This window comes from Epinephelus lanceolatus, chromosome 4 (assembly GCF_041903045.1).
Source record: "Epinephelus lanceolatus isolate andai-2023 chromosome 4, ASM4190304v1, whole genome shotgun sequence".
Lineage (NCBI taxonomy): Eukaryota > Metazoa > Chordata > Actinopteri > Perciformes > Serranidae > Epinephelus > Epinephelus lanceolatus.
The window spans coordinates 10,227,170-10,245,020 of record NC_135737.1 but is presented as its reverse complement, the minus strand read 5'-3'; the positions used below and the strand labels follow the sequence as shown (position 1 = coordinate 10,245,020).

The 17,851-nt window shown below is 41.0% G+C and overlaps 1 protein-coding gene and 1 non-coding gene across 2 annotated transcripts in view; one reads left to right on the top strand and one right to left on the bottom strand.

Annotated features, from left to right (window-relative positions):
- The window catches only part of tyw1 (tRNA-yW synthesizing protein 1 homolog (S. cerevisiae)), a 98,557-nt gene that overhangs the window by 20,169 nt on the left and 60,537 nt on the right, over positions 1-17,851 (bottom strand). Inside the window, exon 14 of the mRNA XM_033631669.2 lies at positions 17,242-17,352. Coding sequence (XP_033487560.2) covers positions 17,242-17,352 — 111 coding nt within the window. The remainder of the gene's footprint in view (positions 1-17,241; positions 17,353-17,851) is intronic.
- Positions 6,270-6,341, top strand: trnae-uuc (transfer RNA glutamic acid (anticodon UUC)). Its single transcript has one exon. It is a non-coding gene; the product is annotated as a tRNA-Glu (tRNA).

The window sequence follows — 17,851 nt, the reverse complement described above, 5'->3', positions numbered from 1 at the left end:
TAGGTGAAGGATGGAACGTAGATGGACAGGTAAATTGAGAGCTTTGCTAGCTCAGCTCCATCTTCACCACAATGGTCCTGTGCAATGAGCGTATCACCACTGACACTGCAACAAACTACTGAGGTACTGACTCTAATCCCGACCTCTTCACACTGAAACCAGTGTGTGCTGGAGGTCATGGTGTGATGACACCAACAGAACCACATTGTCTGCAAAGAGCAGATATGTTATTCTGAGGTCAACCCCAAAGGTTGTATCATTACATACTGCAATATTAACTATGTGAACAATACAACACTGAACTGACAGTGGGAAAAGAAGTTTTGAAGGATGTGTGTATATGTGTGAGTTTGTGCATATTTAATATTCTTTCTGCAGTTAGTGCTGCCTTAGTGAATTATGGTGGGCGTTCTTTAGGCTGCACATACTGTAGCTGCCCTCTATAAAAGTTATATGGTGTGTGCTTATAGACCAGGGAGCATTGCAGGTGTTTTCTAACCTCTGTGTTCAAGTAACACACGAGTACAATGTTTTGTTTGGGATCCTCAGTAACATTGTGTTATCATGTCCCTTTGGTGCAAACATGCTGAATTTAAATCAGTCAAATTTGTTTTACTTGATTCAACATTTGTTACCAAGTTTCAGTCTTTATACACACAAACATGCACACACACTCACACAAACACACACACACACCACCTGTGTGTCAGTGTGCTGTAATAGAGCCAAGGCAGCAGCTGCTACAGCGCTACCGTAATTCTCTGAAGTGCTGGCCAGGAACACTGTCTGATCCTCACCCAGGTATCGCATGGAAGAAAAACAAGAGCAACCGTCTGCGTGTGTATGAGTGTGTGAGCATGTCTGAGGAAGAAAATGTTTGTGAGCTTGTTACAAATGAAGTCAAGCATTTAGCAATTCTCTCCTGTGTCTTTGGTAATGGCATAATCACCAAAAACAGAAGCAAACAAAAAGCTCTGCCCTGTACATGAACCCCTCCAGGATGGTGCGACGTCACGATTGCAACAATTAATGCAAATTCAACCAGTCTCCCTTAATTCTGCATGACCCTGCAGTTTTCTCCAACAGCAACATTTCCGCAAATGTTACCAATCATAGCAGTCCAAACTGTGCAAGACACTTCCCTGATGTTCTGCACGAGAGTAGGCTAAAAATGTTTCGCACTGCACGCCACACTGTGATGTAACACAAACAACATCAACTGACAAACACCTTTCAAGCCCAAAACACATCTGGAGAATGACTGAAACTCGTTTACAACAAACATGACAAATCACCATGACAGAGGCTGCTGCATCCAGAAGTATCGCACGTGCTGAAAGACTCAAGGTGAAATGAAATATGCAGATTAGTATAATAACATAAATTAATATAAACCACAAACTCAAAAGAGTGAGTTTTTTTCCCACTGGAACAAGTTGCCTTTGATTTAAAACACAAAACAAAACAAATAAGCCTAAGACACTGCAACATGCATTGCAATTTATTAGAAAAGCTGCTGTGAAAATAGCCATTTCAGACTGCAACAATCCTGAAAAAAGCCCACGAAATCCTGAGGGGACTGGTACTGTATATGTAAAGATACCTGCATAAGCCCACTGTTCCAGTGAGCCATTCATGATCAGCCCCTGCTCTACAGCTTCACGGCTCACATACTGTATTCATATTCTTGTGACTATTAGCTGCTCTCAAAAACATTGTTTGCTTAAAAAGAATCTTTGATGAAAAGCACTGAAACCAATTAAAGATCTCATCTGACACTATATGTCTCATAAGCTGATATTATTCTGATAACTCTGGTTAAAATTCTGGTTGTTGTATGTCAACTAAACAGAAAGAATGCTGTAGTTATTATTTCATATCTCTCATTTACCTACTTGAATCATTTCAACAGTGTTAAAGGATAACTTGTGTGACGTCAGCTCTCGCGAGATGACGTCACACACAACCGGGAGGAAGTGAAGGGTCAGGGAAACGCTCAGTATGCTATTTACAGAGATAGCATTGGTGATCTGAACCCGTCAGTGGCGGAAAAAAAGCACTTTTAATGCGCAAACTTATACGGGACGCATTTGCCCCCATATCTACCTCGCGGCTGCCAGTTGCATTGGCCTCCCTCAATACTGAACCAATATTAAAACGAGTTGTACCTATGAATCATACGCACACATACACATGGGGAAATAGAGCCCTGGTTGAATAATACCGAAGTTATCCTTTAAAACTGTTTTATGAAGCCCTCCCTCAACACTATTCTAACTTGTGCAAATAATCTTTATGATGCTGAACTCTGGGAGGTTAAACAGTTATGACCACTGAAAAACCCACATGGCCAGGGAAGATGAAATATCAAATGTTTCACCAGGAGCAAGACATCAGACCTTGACCAGTCTGATGGCTGAGGCCAGTTTCCGAAATCAAATAAGAACAAATCTATACGTATGAGAGAAGTGGTTCATCTTAGAAAACAGAAGACTTACTCCTCCTGTCGTATTTACTTGCTGTCCTCTGTGGCAGGTTATACAAGAAACATTCTTACTACTGATCTCTTTCTCCCATCGGCCCAGCTATTTCGAGAGTGCCATTCGCATCAATTTGAGCCTGTCCACTCAGCAGCCATAGGGGATCTGTACCTCCAGTTGTGAACTGCAGCTATTTCTCCAGTAATTGAACCACATACATTTGGTCGGGCTGCTTGTGAATTCACCGCACGCTGGAAATTTAACACAAACAGAAAGTGAACTGTATCTTTAGGGGTTGCGAGAGAGAAAGGGTGCTGCTGGGGGGCAAGGCAGGGCAGGGGCGCTGCAGAGAATTGATGAGGGACCTTGGTGTTATCAGCCTTGCCTGGAGGCCCGCTGAATAAAGATCAACTATCCGGGACTCAGTATAAATCACCAGGAATGGGCCAGTCATGAGGAGGGAGCGATAGGAGGAGATGGGAAAAGATCTCTGTGATATACGGAGGGAATGAATGAACTGTATCACTGAGGAGGTTATGAGAGTGCGAGAGAAGCGGAGGGAAAGAGTGAGAGCCCTCTACCTGTTCACAAATAATCTATCTTTAATTGAAATCATAAATGCTGATCCTCAAGGCCCCCTCACTGTGAGCAACATCTGGCCACATGTGTTTGAACAAAACTCTGTCTGTCTCTCTGTCTGTCTCTCACTCACTCACTCACTCACTCACTCACTCACTCACTCTCTGGTGGCAGGTAAGTGGTATTGATGCAACACTGTGATGATTAATCACACATTGGACAACAATTGGACAGTGGAGAGTAAATTGTGCAGACAGATTGTGTTGCACCACAGAAGATGATGGACTAATAATTAATGGGTCCATAACAAAGGTCCTGCTGCTGGCAATGGATACACACACACACACACCAATGAAATACCACACTTTATCTTGATAAAATGCATGCATGCAAACAGTCAAATAGCATATGATGGCATTTGAGTGCTGCCTAAATGATGTGCACTACACACAATACATCCTCAATACAACATCTCAGTATGAGGTTAATACAAATATATATATGTATATTCCTTCTGGTCCCCTTAGTGGAGAGGTCGCTGCAAATCAATACAAAGTTATTCGGATTGATTTACAGTTCAATTAAACATTTTGATCTCGTAAGGGTACTGACTGAATAACATTGGTTCTACCAAGTACCCATTCCCATTAAATCCATTGGTGCCAAATGTCGGTACATGAGAGCGCATCTGGGTGAGAATGCTGGGTTTTAACGTAAGACCATAGGTGGAAGTGCCATGAGGTACCCCAAAGCCTGGAAGCATGCCACGGAGCTCTGGGGTCTGCAACAGAGCTCCACAAAGCCGCCGGATTTCATTTCAGACAGGAGGCGAAAGTGCCCTGAAGCAGGGAAGCTGGCCACTCTGTCGAGATTCCCAGTGAGCTGTAGCAATGATCCGTTGCAATGGTTTCGATGTTTTTTCGCTATTATTTTAGTAATAGCCTAGTATCACTGCCAAACAAGCAGACATGCATATTCACACACGTCTATGTGTGATTAGAAAAGAGCAGAGGAGCAGACTTGCATTTTAGTCTACTACGTCACCCCTCAAAAACCACATTTTCTGTTATTGCAGAGAAAGTGAGACACTGAAAAAAGGTTCTGCTGGATACAAGTACCAAATACTAGATACTGGTGCCAGCATCGGTTCAAATCTGAACTGCACATAACCCTAAGGACCACTGAATGGTTTAATGAGTGTAAAAAATAATTTAATTCATGTACTATCACGTGCCAATGCAGAAATTAGACCTCAACTGCATTTAACACCTCATGGAAATTTTGGAAAGTGCTCTCTAACAATACCAACAGCATCATCTTTTGGAAGAACAGAGTCCATCCCTGAAGTAGAGTTCAAGAGACCTGAAGTATCTCTGCTGAGGAGCCCTGGATCTTCTCTTGTGTCTTGTGGTGCTCACTTTATGTTGGTTTTCCTAGCTTTACTTGTCATTTATCTATATAAATAATCTGGAGGACAAAAATGGCCTCAATGCCAAAAATCCCTCCAAGAGAAGATTTTAACGACAATTGCAGAAAATGAATAATACTGTTTTGTTGTCTTTTCAGATGCTTTCATTTTGCCACAATATGATTATTTTAATTCCTAGCTCTCTGGCCATGGGCACGACGCTTTCATCTTGAGCTAAATTAAAACCCATCAGACGGACTTTGAACTAAACCAACAGAAGACCCTGCAGTTTACCATTCCTGCATTAAGGAATTTCTTAATTGTTTTTAAAAATCTTACTTTGCAAACATCTATTTGTCCCACTTCTATTAAAATGACTTGAGTTTCTACATCCCTTATCTACAACCTGTAATCTCTCGCAAAACAGTTTTTCCTTAGAGTCCCTTAGAGTTAGACTAAAGACAAAGATGTCTGTGAATTTGCACCTGGAATGATTTATGCTTAAAGTCCTGAGCTGAGATGTCATAACTGAGCCTTTCCCAGCTGCTAAATGTATTGTTCATGTGTCTGATTATTACTACTCTTTTGCATCTCAAGCATGCTGTATACAAATATAAGAATATGTAACAGTTGACATTATTATTACCAGAAAAGCCATCCCACAGACCTAATGCTTGTTCAGTCAGGGCTAATTTGAGAGCTGGTAATATGATAGAGCAACTCCCTTTATCAAACTGTCACCAGTCTGTCCTGGGACGCTCTAATTACTGAGCTCATGATGTTGCAGCTGATAAGTTGCCCAAAGCTCAGCAGCCAGAGGGGTTCATCTGTTCAGTGAAGGACGCTATGCTGCTCACAGGCGGGAGGAAGGCAAGTGCGGGGCAGAGAGATAAGAGAGAGACATAGGAGATAATTTAGAGATGAAAGACAAGAGAGATGAGAGAGAGAGAGGAAGAGTTCACCCTGACAGTGACCCTTTACCTGTGCCAGTGAGGTGGCTTAAATAATTGATTGTCAGGATTAGAGAGAGATTTTACTGTGATTTTACTGTTCTGAAGGTCAGACTCTGAGGAAATAAAACACTTTATACCATTTATAAAGGCGGGTAGGTTAAGCATTGCCACCAGAGTTTTGGATAAATGCCGCGTCAGAGTTTGATATGACATGTGAAATACTTTGCCACAACTACCATCACCTGATCACATGCATTTGTGAAGGAGCAGAGCTGAAACTAATGTTGCTGATGTTACATTAATCTCTAGGGCTGTGTACTGGCAAGAATCTGGCAATACGATACATATCATGATACAGGGGTTATGATTCATTGTATTGCAATACTGTAAGCAAGTCTATATACTGCAATATTTAAATATCAAATTTTAGGAAAACACACCACCATATGCATAAAATCTAAGTAAAAAAGCTTTTAATTGTCTTAATTGGCTTTTAATTGCTCCCATCACAGAACTAAAAACACTTGTTTTGCGGCACCCAAGGATTCACGGCACTCGACATACAGACGCAACATCTCTTTAACTTCTTAAACCCCTCCTGCCCATCAGCGATGAGCATATGTAGCATATTGAAACTGAAAAAAAGGTAAAAACTGAACAGAGAAAGGTGAAGACACTTGTATTTTGTAACCAGCGATTTAACACAAACATGAATAGAAAATATTATTTACTGGTATGTCAGTTAAAGTGTAATCAGATAGTGAGCAATGAACTTCACATGACAATAATCACAACTTGGACTAAGTTTGATGAACTTCTGATTCTTTTGATCGGAGGACCCTAGCGGATTCCCATATGGTCTAGCGGTTAGGATTCCTGGTTTTCACCCAGGTGGCCTGGGTTCGACTCCCGGTATGGGAACTAGGGTTGGGTCGGTATGAGAAAAAAAAAAAAAAACGGTCTGGTTTTTGTAAAAAAAAAAAAAAAAACGCATCAAGTCGGTAATACCGGATTTTCGCCAATTGGGGGCGCAATTGACTCATTTAAATAAAAAACGACCTTAGGACAACAGAGTGACAGTAACAAGTTGTTTCTTTTATTCCTTACAAATAAATTTTGCAGCTTACTCAATCAGTGCAAACAAGGGTTGCCTCCTTCGTCTGGCTCAAAGCCAAAGTGTTGCCATAGTGGCGCATTCCTTGATTTCGTCGAGACTAAACTGTCCGCCATTATCGACTCCCCGTCACTATTAAACAAACTCCAGGCTACAGTAGAGGCGCATGCGCACTCGCACCTCCTAGGTCAGTCCCCGCCCCACCCCCCTCTCTCTCCTGCTTGCTGTGCGCTTGGTGAAGAGGCAGACACAGGTGCTCACAGACTTGGGCTTACTATAAGTGGAGCGGACTACGTGTAAAAATGTCCGTGAAAAATCCCCGCGATGTGAAAAATACATGCCGAACAGTCTTTCGTGTGACACTGGTGCGCGGCGCGAAGTCCGCACGGTCGTGCTTTGCGCGCACAGGGCTTGCGGACGTCCACTTTTACCGGGCGGACCTCCGCGGCGTCCGCTCCGCGTACGTTCTGCCCGAGTATGCGGTCCGGTCGGTCTCAAAAAATAAAACCCGGTCCAAGACGGAGTACCGGACTGAATTGGTATTACCGAGAACCGACCCAACCCTAATGGGAACTACTTCTTTGGGCGGCAGTAGCTCAGTCCATAGGGACTTGGGTTGGGAACCGCAGGGCCTGTTCCAGATATGGAGCATGGACTGGTGCCCTTCCCTTGAGCAAGGCACCAAACCCCCCAACCGCTCGAGGCACCTTACCAAGGCAGCACCCTCACTCTGACATCTCTCCACTTTGTGCATGTATGGGTCTTGTTTGTGCATGTGTGTGTCTTTCGGACCTGTGTGTTAATGACAAAAAGAGTGAAAAAATTGAATTTCCCCTCAGGGGGATTAATAACGTATATAAAATTAAATTGAAATTTAAACAAAAAAAAATAAAAAATTAAAGTAATATAAATAATCGAGGAATGGACACATATTCAGAACATTATGACTACTTCAGAGGTAGGGAGGCAGCACTTTTCTTTCATCTCTCTTGTTTGCTATGCCTGTAAATCTGATTGAATTACACTCAGTTCATGGTTTTCTTAAAATGAACTACAGGATTTGCCTATGGAGAATCTAACCGAGCTAATGATGTGTAGCATGTCCGTAGTGATCAAAGTTTTAACATTTATATTTGTATGTGTGACTAGCCTAGTGGCTTAAGTAGTTCAAGCAGGAAGCCGACAACCCAGTGACCTTTAAGAGGTTTGAAACATCCAAAGAATGTGATTTATTTTTAAAACATGTAGCCACACCTGGCTACTAAAATGGACTCTGCGGTTGATTGGTTTTACGGTACTGAAAAATCAAAAGTTTGTGTTTTTGAGAATAGATACAGTATCACAAAACATAACATCACAATACTCAAGGGTATTTATATTTTTCTTCCACCCCTATTAATCTTTCAGTTAGTTTTCTACTAATCATATTTTCTATGAAATTTCAAAAGAAAAAAAGTGAAAAAAATGTCACTTTCTCAAATTGGTTTTGTCCAACCAACAGTGCAATAAATGACTTGTAATTGGTTGATTAATATAATTGTTGATGAATCTAATGATGGACAATAAAAGTGTCTTTTTTTATGTGCGTATGCTTCTTGGTATCCATTTTTATATTCTCATAAGAAAGATCATAAGAAAAATGTCAAGAATTGATGTGTTCTGCCCTTGTGCTCTTTTTGTGTGATAAAAGGAAGCAGTGTATGAACAAAGTGGAGCCTAATTATATTAACACATCAGTTCCTGTGTAAAGTCTGTGAGTGCTCACAGACAGATTTGATGGGTATCTCTGTCCAATCCAATGCTCCCTGCTGTCTTGTTACTGTTGCGCTCTCTCTGATATAATGAAATGCCATGTAATGGTGGATCAATACACACTCCTACGAAAAATCTTTAATAGAAAAGCCAGCCAAGCCTCAGGGGACAGCTTAGATCCAGAAGTGTGTGTTTTTCACCCATTAACAGCACATCATAAACCCCATCATGAAGACAAGACTTGCTTCAGGTAAGTTGTTGATTACTTAAGTAGCAATAAAACACGCCATGTAAGTAGGCAAGATTAGCTTAATGTAGAGAGAAGAAAGAGGAGATAAAGATGAGGATCCTTTAATTGTCACACAGCTGCTCAATTTCATTTTTGCACAGATGGCAGGAAAAGAAAGCCTTGACATTTACAACACATGACAAATTTGAGTGCAGGAGCAGATTTGAACACAATGAAAAGAATGGAAAGAGGCACAGAGAAAAAAGATGAGAGACAGAGGGAAACAAAAGGAGATGAGCTGAGCATCACTGCATTACAGTGTAATGGCGTAAGAGACGGAGCATAAATTAAACACTAAAACAATTAATATTCCAAGAGAATTACGAAGAGAAAATAAGTCTTTGGAGAGAGAAGGAACTGGATCGACTTGAGGATGGACAAGGATGAATTCCTCTATCTGCTACTGGTTGTGTGAATCTAAAGTTTGCACCATCCTCTGTGTGTATCTGAGCTGATGTAATGTACACCTCTATGGTTTGTGAGCTTGTTTCCAGACTGACACCTCACTAAGCCTGGCTGCATCCTGCTGCCCCCAGCAGTGCTGTAACTACAACTACAGCTTCAAAAGAGGCTCAGACAGCGCAAAGACAGAGGCCTTAATAGCACGCTCAACTGACAACCTCAAAAATCACAAAAACACCAAGACGTGCTTTTAATTTTTCTCTTATCATCAGCTTGCCTCTCGCTTACAGCAACTCAGAGCAGCATTATCCAGCAACAAACTGCATTAGCCAGTTGAAAAGAACTGGGCTCAGTTTACATTACAGACTCTGGTACTCATGCAGCACCTTTCTCTAAGTCCTCATATTTGAGAAGCTGGAACCATGAAATGTTTTTGCATGAAAAATAATGTAAAAGATGATCAAAATAGTTGCAGATTAATTTTCTTAACAATGATTACATTACATTTCACTACTTGTCAGCACAATATTTCTTTAGCCCGTGGAATTTATAAACCAATTATAATAGTTACTCTATAACACAATAATCTAAATTTGATTATGTAATATTCATTCATTTTTTTATATTCCTTTCAACCACTTGTAAAATGTCCTCTACCTAATACAAGATTAAAAATAAGAAAACATTGGTGAATCCCAGAAATGAATGGGAACTGACAAAATAAGAGCAAATCCTGGACATAAAATGGACCAGAAAATCTGATGGCATATAACTTCCTGCATGAGGCCCACTATGTGTCACCAGTGTCTCTGCGCCACAAACTGTCCAACCTTATCCCCAAATCAAAATGGAAAATAAATGAATGCTTCTGCGGGCAGCACAAAGTCAAACCTCTGTGTAGTGTCGCAAATGTACGTTTATCTAGTTTGATGTATTTAGTTTACGTGTATCTCTTAGAGACATAATACGGCTTTCCATTTTGTGTTTGGGTTATGAATGGGTGCAAAAATATTTTACTGAGTGGACAATGGAGGAAAAGTGGCAAGAAAATAAGATGAGACAAATAATGCGTCTCTGTGTGCACAACAGGGGACATGACTGATGGGAGTGTTGGCTTGTTAGTGTTAATGTGGGAACACGCTGGCAGCCCAACAACATTCCCAAAAACACTTCATTAGGGGGAAATGAAAAGCACCTCCTCACACAAACACCCACGAACCACACACACACACACACACACACACACACACACACAGATTTGCTGCCTTTTGGCCCTTCAGAAAGTTTTGCTTGGTTTCCACACATGTTTCGGCCCTCCCACTGCAGGAACCCTCATTACAGCTACAGCGCACTCATCTCATTATATAGGTTAGAAAAACACCATAGTGCTGCAGTTTTCTAACAGTGCTGAGAGTTTTAGTCTTTCTGTAGAACATGTGAATGTTAGAATGAATGTGGTTCTCCATTTCTGTGATCAACTGTTTGATGCATTTGGTTTGTACAACTAGTTGCCAAATAAAGGATGCGTTTTCATTCTAAATGAAATGTACAAACTCTGGCTGCACAGTCCTCTGAATGTGTTGTTTTAATTACACAAAACATGTTCATTTGTAACATGCATACAGAGCTGTGATACAGATACACAGTGTATATATGTGTCAGATTTAAGTGCAAAAAACAATAATGAACTGTGTAACGCTAAGAAATTCTTACAAAACAAAATCTACAGGAAAACATATCTGTTCCTTGTACCATGTAGGTCTAAATATTTACAACAGATTATTTAAATCTGTGTTAACAGTAAACCACATAATTGTTTACAGTTATTTAAAGGTGGGGTAGGAAGAAATCCGGAATAAGCACAAAAAAAGAGCAGAATTTAAAAGCACCCCCCTTCTCTTGCAGCTCTCCCCTCTCTGTCCTAAGCCCCTCCCACCAGACGACCATGGGCACATGCATGTGCCTCATACAGTAACCCAGCAGCTTGGGAGACAGATCTTCAGCCAGAAGCTATGGTGGCTTGAATTTGGCCAGCACAAATCCCCCAGTGTTGGGTGTCACAGCGGGTTGGTGGCAAGTGGCAGCACGGGATTAAACTGCTAATGTGGCAGGGAGTCTGACCAGAGCGCAAACCCCAGCTCTAGTCCCCTGGAGCTAGGGTTTACACTGGCTTGGTTTGTGTTGCTATGGCCACTGACTGGGGATCAGTCTGCGTGGCTGCTGTCCACTCTCCTCCTAGTGAGGTGGTCTGTAATGGCGGGGAGTGAGGCGGAAGACACACTGTGATTGGAGGCTCTAGCTAATGTTAGCTATGTAAACCTAATCATGAAGTCGCAGCCATGAGCCTTTAGCTGTGAAATGCTTTGTTGATATTAATACTCGTTTTATTTAATTTATTTTCAGACTCTCTTATATACTCTTTTCTTGATAACTCTGTCCTCCATTTTTGGATTGTTCTGCAGTGTAGGCAGTTGCTGCCAATGCTGGAATAGCAGGTTTCTCTGCAGGATTCTCTGCCTTTAAATCAGGCTTTCACTAAAGGGACATGAATGTTCATTAACATTTGCAGATGCAACAGCAGCCAATAGGAACGTCCTCTCTCTGACTGACTGGTAGGCTATCCAATCATTTCATTCAGCCCAAATGAAATGATTGAACGAGCTTCATTACAGATTTTTTCTTTTCAGAGCATTTTATTAATGGATTGCTATCGGGATGTAAAGATAATTTAGAAAAACATAACAAAAAATGCTTTTTAAAGTGATAGTTCAGGTTTTTGGACATGAAGTTGTGTGAAACGTTGACCATCTGTAGCTCTGATGTGACGGTGTCACTACTCTCAACGAGCCTCCTGCTCTGAGAAATGGCCCGTAGCTTACCAGAGAAAAAGTAGTTCTGAAGATGTACGGGGGACACGTAACCAAAAGGTTTTAAGCTACAAAAAAGTATGCATGTGTTTTGTTAGACTATTTCAATAATTTAAAAACATCCCCGCATTACGTCAGACCTTGCTATCAACTGGGACTATTTTCTGGCCAGTATCACTCCGCCGTGCAGGCCCGCAAGACAGCACGCCAACAGAAATCAATTAGACAGTTCATCACCACGCCGTGCAGGTGCGCAGGATAGCAACAGCTAACGAAAACTTCATCGGCTGATTCCAACAGAGAACCAGTAGGCTATTATTAGTGAGGAAAAAGATGTACTAGCCCTATATATAGGCTACCTACTACTACAGCGCAAACACCGGCTCAGGCTCACGACACACCCTCGTCAGCTGCTGTAGGTAAACAGAGGAATACCAAAATGGTGCGAACTTGTGATTTCCCCAGCTGTGGGAATAAAAACATCGCCGGCTTCCAATTCCATCGGTTTCCTGTTACAGATGTAACCCGTACACAGGTCTGCCTCCCCATTTACAGTGCTGTACTGTTGGCTAGCTGATTATCTGCAGATAGTGTAAGTCTCCTGTGTGAACAGTTAAATCAATAGGCTGCTCAAGGCAACAACATTATTACTTCTTGTCTTGTATGCCCCTGCACAATTTTAACAAAGTAAGTTGGGTCATAACAGATTCTGGAGTGTGTGGTGGGCTCTTATTTCTGCACCATCAGCAGCACCATGATGCAACACCAGAGGGAAAACAACATAGAAAGAGAGAGTACATTAAAAAGTTGCTCCTGCTGCTTTACAGAAAAACAATGTCTGCTGATTAAATGCATATTTTCAGTGGAACATTCATGAGATTGTGTTCTTTTGTAATTAAATTTCATCATTATTCTCTCTCTCTCTCGCTCTCTCTCACAGAGATGATGGCGCTTCAGATGCAGATGTAAAGCAAGTGCATTGAGACTAGTGTTGTCTTGGGGTGGGAATCACCAGAGGCCCCACAATATGAGATTATCACGATACCTAAGTCACGATACAATATTATTACAATTTCAAATGTGTTGCGATAACATACTGATGACTTACTGATTTACAAATGGTCTTTTTGAGGGTTAAGTACTCCTTTAAGCCTTTAAGGCTTAAACCCAAGATTAGTGTAACTAGTTCAGAATCTAAATAAATGTAACCTCTTCTGTTCCTGAGTTATAACGTTGAATAATGGCCAGGGAAGTGTTTTTGCAAAACATCATGATGTCACAGTTAAGTTGACCTTTTACTTTTTGAAAATAGCAATGTAATCACTTCATCACATTACACATGTCTGTGAAATTGTGTCATGATTAGTGTAGTGACTTCTTGAGTTATGGCACAAAGGTAACAGCGACTTTAACCTTTGACAACCAAATTCTAATCAGGTCATTGTTGAGTTCAAGTGGATGTTGGTGCCAAATTTGAGGAGGTTCCCTCAAAGTGATCTTGAGATATCACATTCACATGAATGAGACGGACGAGGTCACAGTGAACTTGACCATTGACCTACAACCACCAAATTTTAATGAGTTCATCCCTGAGTCCAAATGGACAGTTGTGTCAAATATGGATATTAAAAAATTCATATTTTGGGTATTATAATGGTTTTACATGCCCTTTTTAATCCTGCACTTTGAATTGATGCACCGATGACACTTTACCTTTTTATTGTTATTATGTTACTGTGTCTTGACCTGTTTGTCTGTTTTGTGTGGATTTGTGTGGATGAAGCCAAATCATCACTTAAACTGTGAACCAAATCTACCTTCGGGTACAAATAAAGTTACCTTACCTTACCATACCTTATCCCTCAAGGCATTCTTAAGATGTTGGGCTCATAAGAATGGAATGGACGCATGCACGGATAACGCGAAAACATAATGCCTTCAGCCATGGCTATCACTGGTGCGGTGGCATACTGAGGAAATACAGGCAGAGTGTCTGCAGATAAATACACCGCCACGCACTTCATTGTTAGTGATAGTTAAGAGGGATTACCTCTGCGTGAGTCTATAAACTGTTTTTAGGAAAATCCTGGATAGTATACCTTACAGAATAAAATGCCCTCTATCTGCTGCTGGATAAGACTGTTTGTGCTGAGCAGTTCCCTGGTGTGATTCTGTGTAACTGAGAGCAGGCTGCTGAAAAAGACCATTCAGCTCAGTAAACCTGGAAAAAAATGAAGGTTAAAGAAAGTAATAACTGCAATAGCTGGGAGCAGTGGGATCCCAGCGGAGACTGGCCAGTGATGGAACTGTGTTAGTGGGTAGCGCAGGAATGAGATGTGCTCTGGATTATGAATTAGAGGATGTACGGAGGTAATCCCACGTGCACAGAGGTGCTTCATGAATACCGACTTTGTCTCTGGGAAGCCTTTCACCTGTTCTGCTGCTTTTATAGCAGGACATTTAGGATAAAGGATGCATGTAAAGGGACCCACAAGGTAACAGATGAGGTGTGCCTCAGTGTGTGTATTCATGTGTGTGTGTGTGTGGATGAGGTCTGACAAATGACCAGATCACCTGTTCACACCAATTAGCTTGCACCCCTGCAGTGGAATGAAAATAAAGCACAACTGAATCTCAACTTTAGTTGACTTCAAAGGTCAGGGCTCTCTCTTATCTCTGCTGTCTGAGGTGGAGACAATTAATGGTGCTGGCCTATTTTTTTATAGAGTCCAGGCACTGTTTAAAAGGAACAGGATAAACTGCACCAGACAGCAAATTCACGTTCAGTTGTTTGTGTGAGGAGGCAGAATACATTACCAAAACAAAGAACAAAAAGTTCCCTGTGAGTAAAGTGTTTTATGTTCAAAGGAAACAGAGACTAAAAAAAAGGGGAAGACATGTTGTACGTGCAAAAATAAAGAACATCGTCCTTAAAGGTCCAGTGTGTAGGATTTAGGGGGAAATATTGGCAGAAATTGAACATCATATAATAAGTGTGTGAACACTGAGGAAATTCAGTGTATAATCACTTAAAAGTCAGAGTTGATGTGTTTTTGTTACTTTAGAATGAGCCGTTTATATCTACATAGGGAGCGAGTCCTTGTCCTCCATGTCTCTACAGTAGCCCAGAACAGACAAACCAAATTGGGATTTGCATGTTTGCGTTTTGCATCAGCCACTGTAGTTATCAGCCCCTCTTCAACTAGCCAAACAGCATTGTACCGCAATTTTTTTAACATGAAACTGCTTTATTCAGTATTTTTACCGGTTTAAATCATCTGGTCTGTTTATTTTGGAGAGGAAAAGACCCCTGTGGATAATTCAGTGGGCGCTGAATTATCCACAGGGGTCTTTTTTTGGGTCCTCTGCCCATTATTTCAGGTTATTTTCAGACATGAAGCCACAACACACTGTGTGAGTGCTGAAATTAGACTGATGTTACGATACGACACATGAACTGGCAAATAAGCTGAAGACACTCGTGTGTGAGGTGAAAATAGAAATAAATACAAAATGACCTAAATCACTTTATGGCACTTTGATCAACCAATTCGGGTCAAATCTCAGTGTCAGTATAGATGGACACAAAAGATTAGGATAAGTCAGTATTAAAACCCTCTCACCGTTATTGAGGATAACTTAAACTAGCTGTGGGAAGGTCTTGTGCAGGTGCTGCTATGAATGTGTTCATTTTTGCACTTGATTCCCTATTTTATACGTCATGTCATGCTGCATGCTGCATGCCACTTGCTTGCACAACTGTCATCCCAGGTAATCCCCCAAAACCTTTTCACCTTTTAAAGAGGAAATAGCAGGTTTTGAATCGTCTAGTCTCTCTATACTCTAGTAACACTGATCTCTAAAGACTTGGGAGAGATGCGGCCCTGCCCAGAAGTGTAAAATCATAAAAGAAAAGTGTAAGACACTCTGAAGGCCAAAATTATCAAAGACTGTTGGAGCAAAATAAAAATGAGGGCTTTAAACTCAGCCTTAAAAAAATCTCAGTCTCTGTCACTGACAGGCATGAAGAGAGAGGGCTGCAGCAGCTGTCACTACTACAACTGTTATTATTACTGAGATCATAGCTTGATGTGTTGCACTGAATAATGAACACAGACTGAGGCGAGTTTGTCACTATGACAACCATAGCTAGATCACCACCAAGAGTCCCTTCCCATACTATTTATACCATGTCTGCCAAATGTGACAGGGTCGATGCAGAGCACACACGTTTAGATGGACAAAATTCGGCGACAAAATCCTGCAGGCCGGGTGTTAGCACAATAGCAGTGGTTGTGTTTGGGACAGAATAACTAGATGTCATTCTGATCAGTGTATTTATACTGGTCAATACATTTTTGTATGAGTACAACTAACTACTGTATAAATCAAGCATCACAATGACCCTTCTGCAACACAGCTACATATGTTGACCTTAATTGGTAGGTGTTAAAGCAGCTAAGTCAAGAAGATAGCTCTGTCACATGTAATCTAACTAGTTTAATGGAAAACTCACAAACTAAATCCCTCACCAACAAAAGCACCCAGAAAATCAGTCACACTCACAGAACAGACTATTTACTGACAACGTCAATAATTCATAATGTTAGACAAACATAAATTTGCTTGTATGCGAAGGACCCTGAAGTTCTTAAATAATAAAAGCTTTAAATAACTAACAAAAGTCTTTTTGGCTCTTGGCGAGAGGGAGCATATTAAATAGGATCTGTTATGGCTCTTTCATTTTAGATAAAATAAAAGTTAGAATTGATACATGACTTGCACAAAGTTCTCAGTTTGAATATCAGGTTTTTTGTTCAGGCTGCTCCCTTGATGTATAAATTGGTGGAGTGCCAGAAAGACAAGCGAGGAAGATGCTGCTGATTCGCTTTCATTTGAAATATTGAAACGGGCTGTTGAACTGATACAATACAAATGTTAAATTAATTGTTTCATTTCAGCTGGGAATACAGTAACACTCCATGTCTGAGACAGGGGCAGTCCTTACATAATGTCATAACTTCATAGACGTTTAGGCTCACAGATAATGTGTTTGTGGTACGAGATATGTGCTGAGATTTTCTCCCAGAAGAACAATTGCTATAAAAACCAGCCTGGTGGCCAGCGCCACTGGCTCATTTACTTTCAGAAAACTCATTAATGAGGCACAAATGCCAAAGGCTTTGATATTAGGAGGCTTTACTCCAGGCACACATCAAAGCTCAGTTCAGAAAAATAAAGCAAAAACAGACACCAGTAGAGAAATAAAGAGAAGGGAATCTGGCTCAAGTATGAAGACAATTATTACACCGTGAAACTGCTGATAAATAAGACACCAACTGAGAGAGGAAAGATAAAAACACAAGGAGATAGAAAGTGCATGCTGCTGAACCTTACCTTGACCTCAATGAAGTCTGGCTGGCCCAAAGCAATGAGCTCCGAGTAGGCCTGCATCTCCTCCACATTCCAGGCTTTTACCAGCGTCAGTCTGTACACTGTCCTCTGTCTCTGATGATGGAAAAGGTTGGAAAGTGAGGTGTATAAATATAATGTTGTATTAATGTTGCTTATTTAAAATAATATGTGTCTGCTTTTTCTATATTCCTCTTCTTGAAGGAGCAGTGTGTAGAATTTAGTGGCATCTAGTGGTGAGGACTGCAACCAGCTGAGACTATGTGAACTCCTGCTTATAATTCCTTCAGTTTTAATTGTTCTGGAGGTTTTTTTACTGGGAATTGAATTACCTGCATTCCTCCTCACCAAAATAAATGGACCAGGTGATTTAATCCAGCAAAAACACTGAATAAAGCAGTTTTGTGTTACAAATCAGTGTTTCTGCGAGGCTGTTAGGCTGCAGACTACGGTAGCTGATGGGAAAACACGAATGGCCAGATCTAGAGCCAGTGTTTGGGTTTGTCTGTTCTGGGCTGTAAGAACATGGTGGTGCAACATGATGGACTCCATAAATGAGAACCCCCTCCCTATGTAGACATAAACAGCTCATTCT